Source organism: Artemia franciscana, chromosome 11, assembly GCF_032884065.1.
Source record: "Artemia franciscana chromosome 11, ASM3288406v1, whole genome shotgun sequence".
NCBI lineage: Eukaryota > Metazoa > Arthropoda > Branchiopoda > Anostraca > Artemiidae > Artemia > Artemia franciscana.
The window spans coordinates 46,136,527-46,150,776 of NC_088873.1; the positions used below are offsets into that span (position 1 = coordinate 46,136,527).

The following is a 14,250-nucleotide window of genomic DNA, read 5'->3' on the forward strand; positions in this document are numbered from 1 at the left end:
AAAGGTTTTTGTTACTCATATTACTCGCAATTTCATGTTCACAATAAGCCTATTAGCCCTTATTTCAATTAAGATAATTAGGGGCACAAACTGGAAGAGTTATCCCCCCCCCCGACTTCGAACAATATATATTTTTGTATTTTTATTTCAAAAAATAGAAAAAAAAGACACAAAATGCCTCAGTAGATTTTTAAGATTACTTTTCTAGTGTCTTCATTATAAATAACTGAAAAAAGATTCTTGCCCTCTCTATACTTGCGTAAAATGGTACCACTGAGGATGAAGTTCAATCAACTAAAATACAACTGATACACATTAACATAAAAAGTCTTACTATTCAAAGTGACCATTCTGGCAGAAACTGGAAATGAAAAAATTCGAAACAAGATGAACAAGCTATTTAACAGGACGTCGTGGCCAAATTGTCTCCATCTTTTGCCCCGCACAATATACAACAATGAGAGCTTTTGTTTTCAGGTTTGCAATATATGGTCACTGTTTATCTTTTGGCTAAATTTGAAGCGATTTTTGTGTGATTATGTGTGTGTTTTTGGAGAAACTGCCTTTCTTAAACAATTTCTTGAAGTATTTGTTATAGAAAAAGTTATTCCACGCAGAAAAAAAAAGTTATACGGTTAAAATTTTCATAGAATATTATACGTTTGAATTTGCTTGTATCCGTAAAAAAATTTGCTTAGTGCCTCCCTCCTCTTGGAAAAAAAAAACCAGGAAGCCAGATTAAGTCATGGTAGAACGTCCCGAAGAAGAAGGTCGAACCACCCGGCAGTTTCCGGCAATAACGCTACAAGTGGAAAAACTCGTGGTTTCAACTCATTCGAGTGCAGACAATTTTCTATCCCTCATGTAGATTCGATCCGGTGGTTGGGTATTACACTTACAAAAAAATCTTAAAACTCTTCGGGAGCGTGCTGTCTGGGATGCTAGAGTGAAAATCCAGATTGGTTACTCTAAAATTGTAGCCAATCGAGGGAAATACAATCGTATTGCCCTTGGTAAGCTTTATTCTACTTTTTCCGATCATTCTGTTCTTTACCTTTCTGGGCTTTACCCTATATTTAAGAAAAAAGATATTAGCGATATTCGATCCTCTTATTTCCGTTTCTGTAAATTTCTTCTCTATCTTCCTCTGTGGTATAAGAATCGAAAGATAATCAAAAAGTTCCATCTTCCGAACATTACTGAGAAGCTGACTGATCTACACAAAAAGCTCTCAGAAACGGCGTATCGGCGTTTGTCGCCTCACCACGGTCTGATCCGTTTGTATGATTAATGTCTATTGTTGACTCTCGTTTTTTGTTATTTGTTTTTTTATTTGTTATTTGTTTTCCGTTTTTCTTCAAGTTTTTACTCCACTATTTATCTTTTTGATGTATGTGGGTTAGAAATAAATATTATAATGGACAGATCACGGCAGATTCTTGGTGCCGAGTCGGGCTGAATAGCCTGTGCCTCGTCTTAAGCGTTAACTATAAATAATCCAACTTAAATTGAATAGTGAATATCTTAAATCACTTTAAAAGAGACGTCCTTTCGGATATACCTGCAGAGCTCCCCTGTTTGAAGAATTATTGCGTTTAATGCCATAAATCACATTAAATATTCTAACTCACGTTAAAAAAAACTTGAATCATGTTAATTACTCGTATCTTAAATTTGATTAACAAAGAGACGATCTTTCTAAGATACCTGCAGAGTTTTAGCGTTTTTTCTCAGTTTTGTTCTAAGACAATGTAACTCAGATCTTCTATCAGGTAAAAGATGGTAAAGCTTAGCCTCTTCGACAAGTCGTCGACACTGGGGCGACTGCATTATCACAGCTTGACTAGCGACACAGTCGTGCAGAAAATAGGGACTGCACAATGGAAGACGTACGTGCTCCAAAACCTAAAACAAAATACAAATTTATTTTTAAGTCAAGTGAATTTGGAAACGAAGAATAACAAAAAAAAATTCTATTAAAGAATAAGTTATGGTGCGGGACAAAAAGTAGTAATTCATAAGAAGTCAGCTTATACAATAACAGATTGCTCTGTAGTTTCTTGTATGCATTATTCTTTACCTCACCAGTTTCTATATTTGGTATAAATTTACCCCACACACCACCTTCTGCTTATTTTGCAAAAGAAGTACCGATTTTTAGGGATCGTGGTGTGCAAAAAATTGTCATTTTAGGCTAGACAAACGAAGGGTATAAAATTATGCTAGCTAGAGTGAGCTATAAGCAGATTTAAAGGATCTTATCATCACTGGATGTCCTTCCAAGGGATGTATTCGACAAGGGTATACGGATGATCCAGATGCAAAACTATATGTTATTTTTAACTTCAAAGTTTTAAATAAAATTTTAATTGCAAATAGGGATGCACGTAAGCAGAGTCGTATGTAAGAGGGAGAGGGAGGTGGCAAAATCGTGTCAAACTAGGGGTTGACTTCGGCTAATGATGGGAAAAGATCTTGCTTATTATTTCTGAGGTTTTCTTTACATGTCTTTCTTTTTGTCTTCTTGACCTCAGTCTTCCTGAGCTGGTAAGGACGACCTTTTATTGTAATTAAATAAAAAAAACAAGTTTTTTCAACTGAAAGTAAGGAGTGACATCAAAACTTAAAACGCACAGAAATTACTTCGTATATGAAGAAAGAGGCTGCTTCCTCATCAACGCCCCGCTCTTTACGCTAAAGTTTGACTCTTTCTCTCAATTCTTCTTTCTAAAACAGTAAAAAACTTTAGCGTAAAGAGCGGGGCGTTTATGAGGAAGCAGCCTCTTTCATATACGAAGTAATTTCTGTGCGTTTTAAGTTTTGATGTCACTCCTTACTTTCAGTTGAAAAAACTTGTTTTTTTTATTTAATTTCTGAACGTTTTTGAATCAATGCATGTTTTGATTTTGGCTCTCCGCAGAGGAATAATCAAAACGAAATTTGCATATTTTTTTTTTTTTTTGGCTCAATGGCTTTCTCATAACTTTGATCGAATGATTTTGAGAAAAAAAAGAGCGGGGGACGAAGCCTAGTTGCCCCCCGATTTTTTGGTTAATTAAAAATGCAACTAGAACTTTTAATTTTTTACGAATCTTTTTATTGGTAAAAGATTTACGTAACTTATAAATTAGCTTACGTAAAGAACTTTTGTATTCTCATGTTTTTATTACATATATGAGGGGATTCGCCCCATCGTCAGTACCTCGCTCTTTACACTAAAGCTTAAATTTTATCCCAATTCATTAAGAATGACCCCCTGAATCACAAAAGCCGTAGAATAAGTAGTTGAAATTACCGAAAATACTTTAGCGTAAAGAGCGAGGTATTAGAAGGAGGTGAGCCCCTCATATGGGTAATAATTTCTGTTTGTTTTAAGTTTTATTGCTGTTCCTTACTTCCAGCTGAAAAAGCTTTTTCACTTTTATTTTTTAATTGTTTTTTTTTAAATAATGCTAGTAAATCCTGCTCTCCCTTCATGGAAATTTTCTTCTCCCATTACAAATTCTCGAAGGAAAGTTCCCCCAGCATATCCCCCTCTTCTCAACCCCTCCCCCAAACCAAAAAAATCCTCCTGAAAACGCCTGTATACTTCCCAATAACCATTACTATATGTAAGCACAGGTCAAAGTTTGTAACTTGTTGCCCCTCCCACGGGGACTGTGGGGGAGTAAGTCGTCCCCAAAGACATAGTTATAAGGTTTTTCGACTACGCTGAATAAAATGGCTATCTCAGAATTTTGATCCGTTGACTTTGGGAAAATAATTAGCGTGGGAGGGGGCCTAGGTGCCCTCCAATTTTTTTGGTCACTTAAAAAGGGCACTAGAACTTTTCATTTCCGTTAGAATGAGCCCTCTTGCAACATTCTAGGACAACTGGGTCGATACGATCACCCCTGGGGAAAAAAAAACAAAAAAAAAAACCAAAAAAACAAAAAAACAAAAAAACAAATAAACACGCATCCGTGATCTGCCTTCTGGCAAAAAATGCAAAATTCCACATTTTTGTAGATAGGAGCTCGAAACTTCTACAGTAGGGTTCTCTGATACGCTGAATCTGATGGTGTGATTTTCGTTAAGATTATATGACTTTTAGGGGGCGTTTCCCCCTATTTTCTAAAATAACGCAAATTTTCTCAGGCTCGTAACTTTTGATGGGTAAGACTAAACTTGATGAAACTTATATATTTAAAACCAGCATTAAAATGCGATTCTTTTGATGTAGCTATTGGTATCAAAATTCCATTTTTTAGAGTTTTGGTTACTATTGAGCCGGGTCGCTCCTTACTACAGTTCGTTACCACGAACTGTTTGATAAAAGGTATATTTACTCCATCTCTTGATTTGAGAATTTGATTTTTGCAACAGTAGGGGAATTTGGCTAATTACCAGAGACATGACATTAAGTGAATGCCCCTCGTTGTGGACGCAATAAGGAGGCTGAGATGGATGAGTAAATTCACAGGGAGAGCTACTTAATAGCAACAAAAAACTATAGTGCCTCTATCTGATGTTGGTAAAATTACATTCATGTTGGTAAAAGTACCACATAGCACAGTGAAACAGAGATTCCTCCTTTGGTCGGAAAGAGTTGGAAAGCAGAGCCGTTGAAAAAAGTGGAATGGTGGAATATTTTCTGAAGTCACACTCAGAAAAATGAGTCACACTCACACTCAGATTGTAATCTGAAGTCACACTCCTGGCTTGTATGGATGAAATATCAGCTATTTTTGATTTCACACACTTGGTCTATGAAATTTGGGTAGCCTGAAACCTGAGTCGCCAGCAGGTTAGTCCAAGGGGGGGGGGGGGTATACAGATTTTTTTTATTATTCAAAAGGAAAGTATGTAGTTTATGTAGCGCTTCCATTTTAGAGGGGGGATCCAGGGTTACATCTTTGGGTACAGCCTTGGCCTATATCGATGAAATACTAGCCACTTTTGACTTCATAGACACTGCCTCTATCCGGGTCAAAGCATTGTCGAATCTCCTAAAATCCATCTTTTTCCAAATAATAATTAAATGGTACTGTTTCACTATTAGTAATGCATTATTTGGAACATATTTATTCGTATTTCTACTCTTCTGATACCATGCTTCTGGATATTGTCTTCTGATCTACTGAATTATTATTCACTTTTGAAGTCTTGTCATTTTTCTTAGGTTACTAAACTCTTACTTTATGTAAATGGTCTTGACGCCCCGACAGATCATGATGAAGCCACCTAAGAACAGCGGCAAACGTTTCCTCTTCTTTGTCTACTTCGAGATCGTCGCTTGATATTATCTCTACCAGTTTATCCGCTGGCAAATTTATAAACTCTTCGTGCTGAGATACATTGACAAAATGCCTAAAAAGATAAATTGAAATTAGTTTGACATAGCTAGGAAAACGTGAAGGGTTGCAAAAACCTTTCAGGTGATGTACTGATATACTTAAAAACATGTATCATACAATCATAGGTCAAAAATTCGCGGCAACTAATTTACAAATTGGAGGCGTGGGTGTAGCGCAGGGGCGTAGCGAAAAGTTTTTTTCATTTAAATTTGAAATTGTGACATTTTTTTTCATTTTTTTCAAATTAGTCCGAAGGATCAATTCCTCAAAAACTCTAGAAAAATTTGACCTAAAAATGCTTTTTGGAGAGTCTTCAGTGTGTCTATTTCTGAAGTCTACTTCTAAATGCCCTCATCCCATAACTGCTATCATTTTACCCACTGACAAATTTGCAGATACTTCCTACTAACATACATTGATAAGATATCTACAAAGACATTTTGCCTATTGATAGAAGTGAAGACAAAAACTTCAAAGACAATTTAAAAAACTGTTCATTTTGAGACTAAAGCCGACAAAGGGAAACAGAAATTCGGGATACAGGCACTGGTCAGTAAATTAAGACTGGAAGAATGAAAAAAAAGATAAACTAAAACATTAATGGGGACAAACATTAAAATAAAAATGCAAAAAAAAATCAATGATTTCACTAATAATGTCTGGGACAGGGACACTGATTAGGTTCCTACCCCAGGGACACCCTGGATTTTGAAAAAAAACGTTCCCCTACTTTTTCCTGAGTTTCTGTCCCTATGTTGGGACATGTTGCTACTGGGCCAGCACACAGAATACACAAAGCAAAGAGTATAGGAAACTGATACGAGAGGTGTTAGGCCCTACCAGCCCCAATAACAGTGCAACATTACCCAGAAGAGCTAGACTCATTCCAAATATGTTTTTTTTTTTTTGCTTTTTTAATATGGATTTTGACTAAAGGTCTAACTGCATTGCAGGAGCAGCCCTTTTTCAAATCCACTCATTTCAGAATATTGCTAAAAATTCGAAAGACCTCTACAATTTTTACAGAAAATGTGGATCTCAGGCCGGATTGATGAATATGATGTTACATTTTAGTAAGTTGCATATCATTCTTGCCTGGGGCCAAAAATGGTGGTTTTTGCAAGTAATTGAGCCAGAGCGGTGTGTGCGTGGAAGTGGAGTTGTATGGCATATGTCGCAGAGAACTAACTGAAGTTATGCACCTAAGTTTTCGTTTCACTGAGCCATGTTTCTGCTTTGGACTGGCAACCTCCGTTGTAGCAATTAAACAGCCAGGGACCAGTTTCAATTCGAAATTGTACAAAATCTGAAACTGCTTAGATATGCAATCGCTGATAGATTGGAGCTGTCCCTTAGCTTCTTTCGCTGAAAAAATTGGGCCGAAACAGGATGGTTGTTGCTAGTAATTGAGCCAGAGCCGTGGATGAGTCTAAGTGGAGTTTTATGGCCATGTAGATTAGGACTATCTGAAGCTACGCCCCTTAGCTTTCGTTCCACTGAGCCATGTTTCTGCTTTGGACTGACAACATCCGTTCTAGCAATCAAGCAGACAGGGACCAGTTTCAAATCGAAATTGGACAAAAAACGGGAAGTACTTAAGATGCACAGTGGCTACCTGGCAAAACCGCTGAAGAGGTTGGAGCTGTCTCTTTGCTCCTTTCTAAGTAGTGACAAAAGGAAGTTGACCCACAGCAAGAAAATCCATTTTTAAATCAAGGCAGATAGACTTTTTATTTCAATGCTGATAAATAGCTGACAAAGCTGATTCGTATGAAGTTCGTTCATGCGAAACACAATTTGAAAATTTCGAGGGGTTAACAACTCCAGTGATGTGGTGCACAAAAAAAATCTGGATCAAATTGTAGGACAAGGGAGAGACGTGTAAGCAGCAGCCGGCTTTTATTCCTTTGTCATTTTTGCGATAAGGTGACGGAATCTTTTGATAGTGAATGTACCGGTTATTTGCTCTTAATGCAATTGAGGGTACAAAAAATTCGGTTCCATGTTGACTACGGAGTGGGACATTCAAGAAAAAATAGATTGCTAGACGACGAGCATCTTCAAAGATGATGTGTTAGAAACTTGTCCGAAATAGTCTATCTTTTTTCTTGGTGTCCTGGCCAGATTTAGCCTCTGAGAGAGACGTTTGAGGGGTACTATCATACCGTACATATCTAACGAGAACCGATGAATTGTACGAGCTGATGCCCAAAATATTCTAATTATAGGAAATCGATAGCGAAGAAACAAAATCAAAGTATTTCATCAATCGTCCAGAGCACCGTCATCTTCACGAAAGAGGTTAAAAATTTGTACACGACTAGTGCACCTTTTATTCGTTTTTGATACACTCGAGGGTAGGTAAAATTCATTGCAACTTAAAATAAAGTGTTTATGTAACAATTATAAATATTAGGAAAACACAATGAACCAGTTTCTGAATTATTAATAGTTTGTTTATCATATGATACCGAAAAACGACAACTAGCTTTATAGCATTAACTAGGTTCAATAAGATTACGTTGCAAGCTTTAATCCGTACATAGTTTCGAGAGTTCTGCCATCTCCTTACCTATCCATATGCTCGTGATGCAACATAGATGACTCGTTCAACATAGCTCGTGATTTATGTTGAGTTCATCTTTTTTACGAAAAGTAATCGACAGCAATGGAGCTAAACCAAAGCAAGGGGTTAGATATTAATGTCAATTTGTCAACTTTATATTCGAGTCCGCTACAGTTAAGGGTACATATATACATTTTTAGTTGAACTGGCAACACAATCAATATTTTGTTTCTGGTACACTTACTTGTTTCTTAGGGTATACTATATACATACAGTTACAGTTCAACTGGCTGCAAAGTCAATATAATATATTGAAATCACTTCCTCGGGTTCCTGACTAAAGTGTTGCTCCTGCAACATTATTATTGGCAAAGCGGACGAAGTGCCACAACACTTAATGCTGCCTATGCAACATAAATCTAATTTTATTACGTTTAAGCCTGAACCTTGAGAGTGGGCATTTTCTATTTTCTTTTCACTTTTCACCAATCTATTTTCAAAGAGTTCGTGGTAACGAACTGTAGTAAGGAACGACCCGGCTCAATAGTAACCAAAACTCTAAAAAATGGAATTTTGATACCAATAGCTACATTAAAAAATTGCATTTTAATGCTGATTTCAAATATATAACTTTCATCAAGATTAGTCTGACCTATCGAAAGTTACGAGCCTGAGAAAATTTGCCTCATTTTAGAAAATAGGGGAAAACACCACCTAAAAGTCATACAATCTTAACGAAAATCACACCATCAGCTTCAGCGTATCAGAGAACCTTGTTGTAGAAGTTTCAAGCTGCTATCTACAAAAATGTGGAATTTCGCATTTTTTGCCAGAAGACAAATCACGGATGCGTGTTTATTTGTTTTTTTGTTTTTTTTTTTTTTTTTCAGGGGTGATCGTATCGACCCAGTCGTCCTAGGATGTCGCGAGAGGACTCATTCTAACGGAAATTAAACGTTCTAGTGCCCTTTTTAAGTGACAAAAAAATTGGAGGGCACCTAGGCCCCCTCCCACACCCCATTTTTCCCCAAAAGTCACCGGATCAAAATTCTGAGATAGCCATTTTATTCACCAAAGTCAAAAAACCTAATAACTATGCCTTTGGGGACAACTTACTACCCCGCAGTCTCCCTGGGAGGGGTTGTAAGTTACAAACTTTGACCTGTGTTTACACATAGTAATGGTTACTGGGAAGTGTACGGACGTTTTCAGGGGGATTTTTTTTTGGTTTGGGAGGGAGAGTTGAGGGGGGGGTTGAGGGGGGGGGGGGTTACGCGGGAGGATCTCTCCATGGGAAAACTTCTCATGGGGGAAGAGACTTTCAATGAAGGGGGCGCAGGAATTTTTTGCATTATTTAGAAAAACAAGGAAAAAATAAATATGAGAAGTTTTTTCTACTGAAAGTGAGGAGCAGCATTAAAACTTAAAACGAGGAGAAATTATTGCGCATATGAGGGGTTTACCTCCTCGTAATACCTCGTTCTTTACGCGAAAATATTTTTAGTAATTTCAACTATTTATTCTACGGCCTTTGTGATTCAAGGGTCATTCTTAAGGAATTGGGACAGAATTTAAGCTTTAGTGTAAAGAGCGAGGTATCGACGAGGGGTGAATCCCTCATATACGCAATAAAAATATACGAATATAGAAGTTCGTTACGTAAGTTAATTCGTAAATTACGTATATTTTTTACTAATGAAAATGTTCGTAAAACAATTAAGAGTTCTAGTTGCCTTTTTAAGTAATCAAAAAATTAGAGGGCAGCTAGGCTTCCTCCCTCTCTCCTTTTTTCTCAAAATCTTCCGATTAAAACTATGAGAAAGCCATTTAGCCAAAAAGAAAATTAATATGCAAATTTCGTTTTAATTATTTATGTGCGGAGAGCCAAGATCAAAACATGCATGAATTAAAAAACGTACAGAAATTAAATAAAAAAAAGCAAGTTTTTTTAAATGAAAGTAAGGAGCGACATTAAAACTTAAAACGAACAGAAATTACACTGTATATGAAAGGGGCTTTTCTTCCTCAACGCCCCGCTCTTTACGCTAAACTTTTTCCTTTTTCAAAAAGTAGAGCTAAGAGAAAGAGTCAAACTTTAGCGTACAGAAGGAGGCGTTGAGCAGGAAAAGCCCCTTTCATATACGGAGTAATTTCTGTTCGTTTTAAGTTTTAATGTCGCTCCTTACTTTCATTTAAAAAACTTGTTTTTTTTTATTTAATTACTTATAAAATAGGTAGGGTTAGGTTAGTAAGCAGAATGTATGGTATTTAGCAAAGAAAAAAATGCATAAATACACCTTTGTGCTTTTACGTCAAAAGTAATTGTTATGTTTTTGACACAAAACAAAGAAAAGGAATAAGGATCAAGGTCCTTCAGAGACATTGATGGTGAATAGGGTGTCAAACCGACGCTCCAGTTGCCAGTTTTTTTTTACGCGGATACGTAGTAAGCCAGTCACCCAACCATGCTTCAGCGTGAATTGAACCCTGGGCCCTGTCTTGCCAAGCAGATCATCAATATAATGTGCTATCACAGGGTTAAGTAAAGAAAAAAGGCTTTTAGAAAGCTAAAAACCTAAGTGCTCCGGAACTTTTTTTTTTCCCACTTACAGAGGAACTTGACCACCTGCACGCAGAGATAGACGAGCGGAAGAAATGGCAAACAACTCAGCCATTCGAGGTCTTCTATTCTTGCGGAGTTATTTGTTTCACTCAGAAACGCTAAAACTGAAACTGTTCAAAACTATGTTTCTTTGTGGATGCCCTATCTCTTAAAATAATTTTCTAAGAGACTGTATTAAATTAGACCAACATCAAATAATTTACAAATATACAATTATAGTGTAAGATAGGCTAATTAACAAGACAAAGTTGCTGCAGAGCCATTTCTAGTACATATTAAAATGTAGCTAAAATATATCAACAGGGGTCAAAAGTTATAAAGTCAACACACAATAAATAATGTAGAAGAGAAACAGGGGAAGAAGCATGACTCGCTCCATTTTTTTCCATTTTATCATCTGTCGAAAAAGAGGGAAGAAGCACATTTTCCATGATTTGAATTTCCCGAAGTTTTCCTAAATAAGGCAACGTCTGGGTAGTTCAGCCTGAAAATTTACCCTCTTTCAAGTACCAGACGATTCCATAGAAAAAACAAAAGATCCTACAGCCAAAATAAATTAAAAGCACACCAAACTTGAAAATACAAAAGACTAAAAGAGATTTTATACATCATCCTTGGGGACCACCAAGAGTGTTATAATGCAACTAAATAGGTCTAAGTTAATTATACTGATCTAGGTTATAAATAAGATGTTTCAATAAAAAGTTCATTTTGTTTTGTTAAAGTCCTCAGAAGAAGACAGTATTCAACCTTTCAGATCAACACGACTATACCACAGCTGATTTGCCTTTATATAGTATTTTTGTCACCAATCCCTTGATACAGACTTCTTTACATAGAAAACCGAAACATTCGAGCTTCTACTCCTTGATATTTTTTTAATAGTCTTAATTAAAAGTTTTTCCTGTAATTTATACGTCTTCATTTCATTTCGTTTATAGATGCAAAAAACCAAAATTTAATCAAAATATTAATAAGGCGAATTACTTTAGCTTAGTCCGCAACAAAATTTATGAGAGCGGTTACACAATATAATCAAAAACTCTTTCAGCTTATCGAAATATTTCGAAAACATCATACTTGTGGAAATATAAATGGTTTCAGCCCAAATTGGTGAAAGTTTACAATTGGAGAAAGGGAAAACACAACGGGGAAGCCCCTGAGATAAACCACAGAGAACGTAAACCCTAAGAAAACAAGAGCTAAGAGCTCACATGACACTTGTGACGAGGTCGGAAGAGCCAAGAGCCAAGATCTCATATGGCACGAGCTCTAGCAAAGTACTATGAATCAATAGATTGATTTAAAAGGAAAATCAGAGACTTAATGCCGGTCGAGATTTAAAATAAGAGCTCTGAGACACGAGGTCCTTCTAAATATCGAAATTCATTAAGATCCGATCACCCACTCTACTCGATTCCTAATTTTTCCTCTCCCTTCAGCCCCCTAAATGGTCGAATAGGGGACCGTTCGTAAGTTAAAAATACCTCAATTTTTCTAATTTTTCCGAATTAACTCCTTCCCTACTCTCCCAAAAAGAGCGGATTCAGTCCGGTTATCTCAATCACTTATCTAGGACTTGTGCTTATTCTTCCAACCAAGTTTTATCCCAATCTCTCCATTCTAAGCGTTTTCCAGGATTTCCCATTTCCCCTTCCAACTCCCCCAATATCACCGGATACGGTCGGGATTTAAAATAAGAGCTCTCTGACACGAGGTCCTTCTAAATATCCAATTTCATTAAGATCCGATCACCCGTTCGTAAGTTAAAAATACCTTATTTTTTCAATTTTCCCTCTCCCTCCAGCCCCCCCCAGATGGTTGAATCGAGGAAACGACGGTTATCAAGTCAATTTGTACAGGTCCCTGATATACCTACCAATTTTCATCGTCCTAGCTCGTCCAGAAGTTCCGAACTCGCCAAAGCACTGGAAATCCCCCCCAGCTCCCCCAAAGAGAGCGGATCCGCTCCAATTATGTCAATCACGTATCTCAAACTTTTGCTTATTCTTCCCATCAAGTTTCATCCCGATCTCTCCACTCTAGACGTTTTCCAAGATTCCCGGTTTCCAAAATTTCTGTTTCCCCCCTCCAAACCCCATGTCGATCCGATTCTAACTGAAAATTGAGCATCTGAGACATAAGATCTTTCTATATATCAAATTTCATTACGATCTGATCACCCATTCGTAAGATAAAGATACCTCAATTTTCATGTTTTCCAAGATTTCCGGTTTCCCTTTCCAACTCCCCCCAATGTCACCAGGTCTAGTCGGGACTTAAAATAAGAGCTCTGAAGCACAACATCCTTGTCAATATCAAATTTCATTAAGATCTGATTACCTGTGCGTAAGTTACAAATACCTCATTTTTTCTACTTTTTCTGAATTACCCCCCTCCCCAACTCCCGCAAAGAGAACAGATCCGGTCCGGTTATGTCAGTCACGTATCTTGGACTTGTGCCTATTTTTCCCACCAAGTTTTATCCTGATCGCTCCACTTTAAGCGGTTTCGAAGATTTCCGGTCCCCCTCCCCCCAACTCCCCCCAAGGACACTGGATCTGGTCAGGATGTAAAATAAGAGATCTGAGTTGTGAGGCCCTTCTAAACATGAAATTTCATTAAGATCCGATGACCACTTCGTAAGTTAAAAATACCTAATTTTTTCTGATTTTTCAGAATTAACCCTCCCCCAACTCCCCCAAAGAGACCGAATACGTTCTGGTTATTTCAATTATTTATCTAGGACTTGTGCTTATTTTTCCCACCAAGTTTCATCACGATCCCTCCACTCTAAGTGTTTTTCAAGATTTTAGGTTTCCCCCTCTAAAACCCCCAATGTCACCGCATACGGTCGGAATTTAAAGTAATAGCTCTGAGCCACGATATCCTTCTAAATATCAAATTTCATTAACATACGATCACCTGTTCGTAAGTTAAAAATACCTAATTTTTTCTAATTTTTCCGAATTAACCGTACCCCACTCCCCCCCCCCCAGATGGTTGAATTGGAGAAACGACTATTTCTAATTTAATCTGGTCTGGTCCCTGATACGCCTGCCAAATTCCATCGTCCTAGCTTATCTGGGAGTGCCTAAACTAGCAAAACCGGGATCGACAGACCGACAAAATTTGCGATCGCTATACGTCAGTTAGTAAATACCAAGTGCCATTAAAAGAGATACTACTGTCCTTTACTTCCGTGTTAGAGACTGTGCTTCAGTTTCATTGGTTTAACTTTATGAAGTATTTTCACTGGCTAATCAAAATATTTCATATCTCTGGAGAAAAAGTAGCCCCCCCCCCTTTCTTAAACCGACTTGCCTAATGCTTTTTTTAACTGATGTTAATGATGTTAACTTTTTTTTAACATCAGGTTAACTGATGAAGTAACAAATCTTGACAAACAAGTAAAAGTAATTCAAGGCTGGGGCTCAAGTTCATAAAAGCCTCATTTAAAAGCAAATACAGTTCATCAGTTAGGAGCTAACACCAGGTGGGTTGGTTTTCCTCTGAATTAATTGGAATAATTTGGTGTCAGAGAAGAAAACTGGCGAGCGCAGGCCAGTTTCAAGATGAAACCCTCAACAACTTCGCCCAACTGGTTTTATATCTTCTATATTACGTCAAGGCCGATGGATTAGTGCGCTGGATTCGGGATCCTTCGTCTGATAGGGTGAGGGTTCAAATCCTAGCGTACCCAATTATTTATTTGGGACGGGGGT

At 37.3% G+C, this 14,250-nt stretch overlaps 1 protein-coding gene across 2 annotated transcripts in view; it reads right to left on the reverse strand.

Moving 5' to 3' along the window:
• LOC136033292 (kelch-like protein diablo) overlaps nt 1-14,250 on the reverse strand; it is a 112,008-nt gene that overhangs the window by 75,594 nt on the left and 22,164 nt on the right. For both annotated transcript variants that reach the window (XM_065714056.1, XM_065714057.1), the window contains exons 6-7: nt 5,178-5,349; nt 1,708-1,905 (exon numbers count right to left, since the gene is read on the reverse strand). In XM_065714056.1, coding sequence (XP_065570128.1) covers nt 1,708-1,905; nt 5,178-5,349 — 370 coding nt within the window. The remainder of the gene's footprint in view (nt 1-1,707; nt 1,906-5,177; nt 5,350-14,250) is intronic.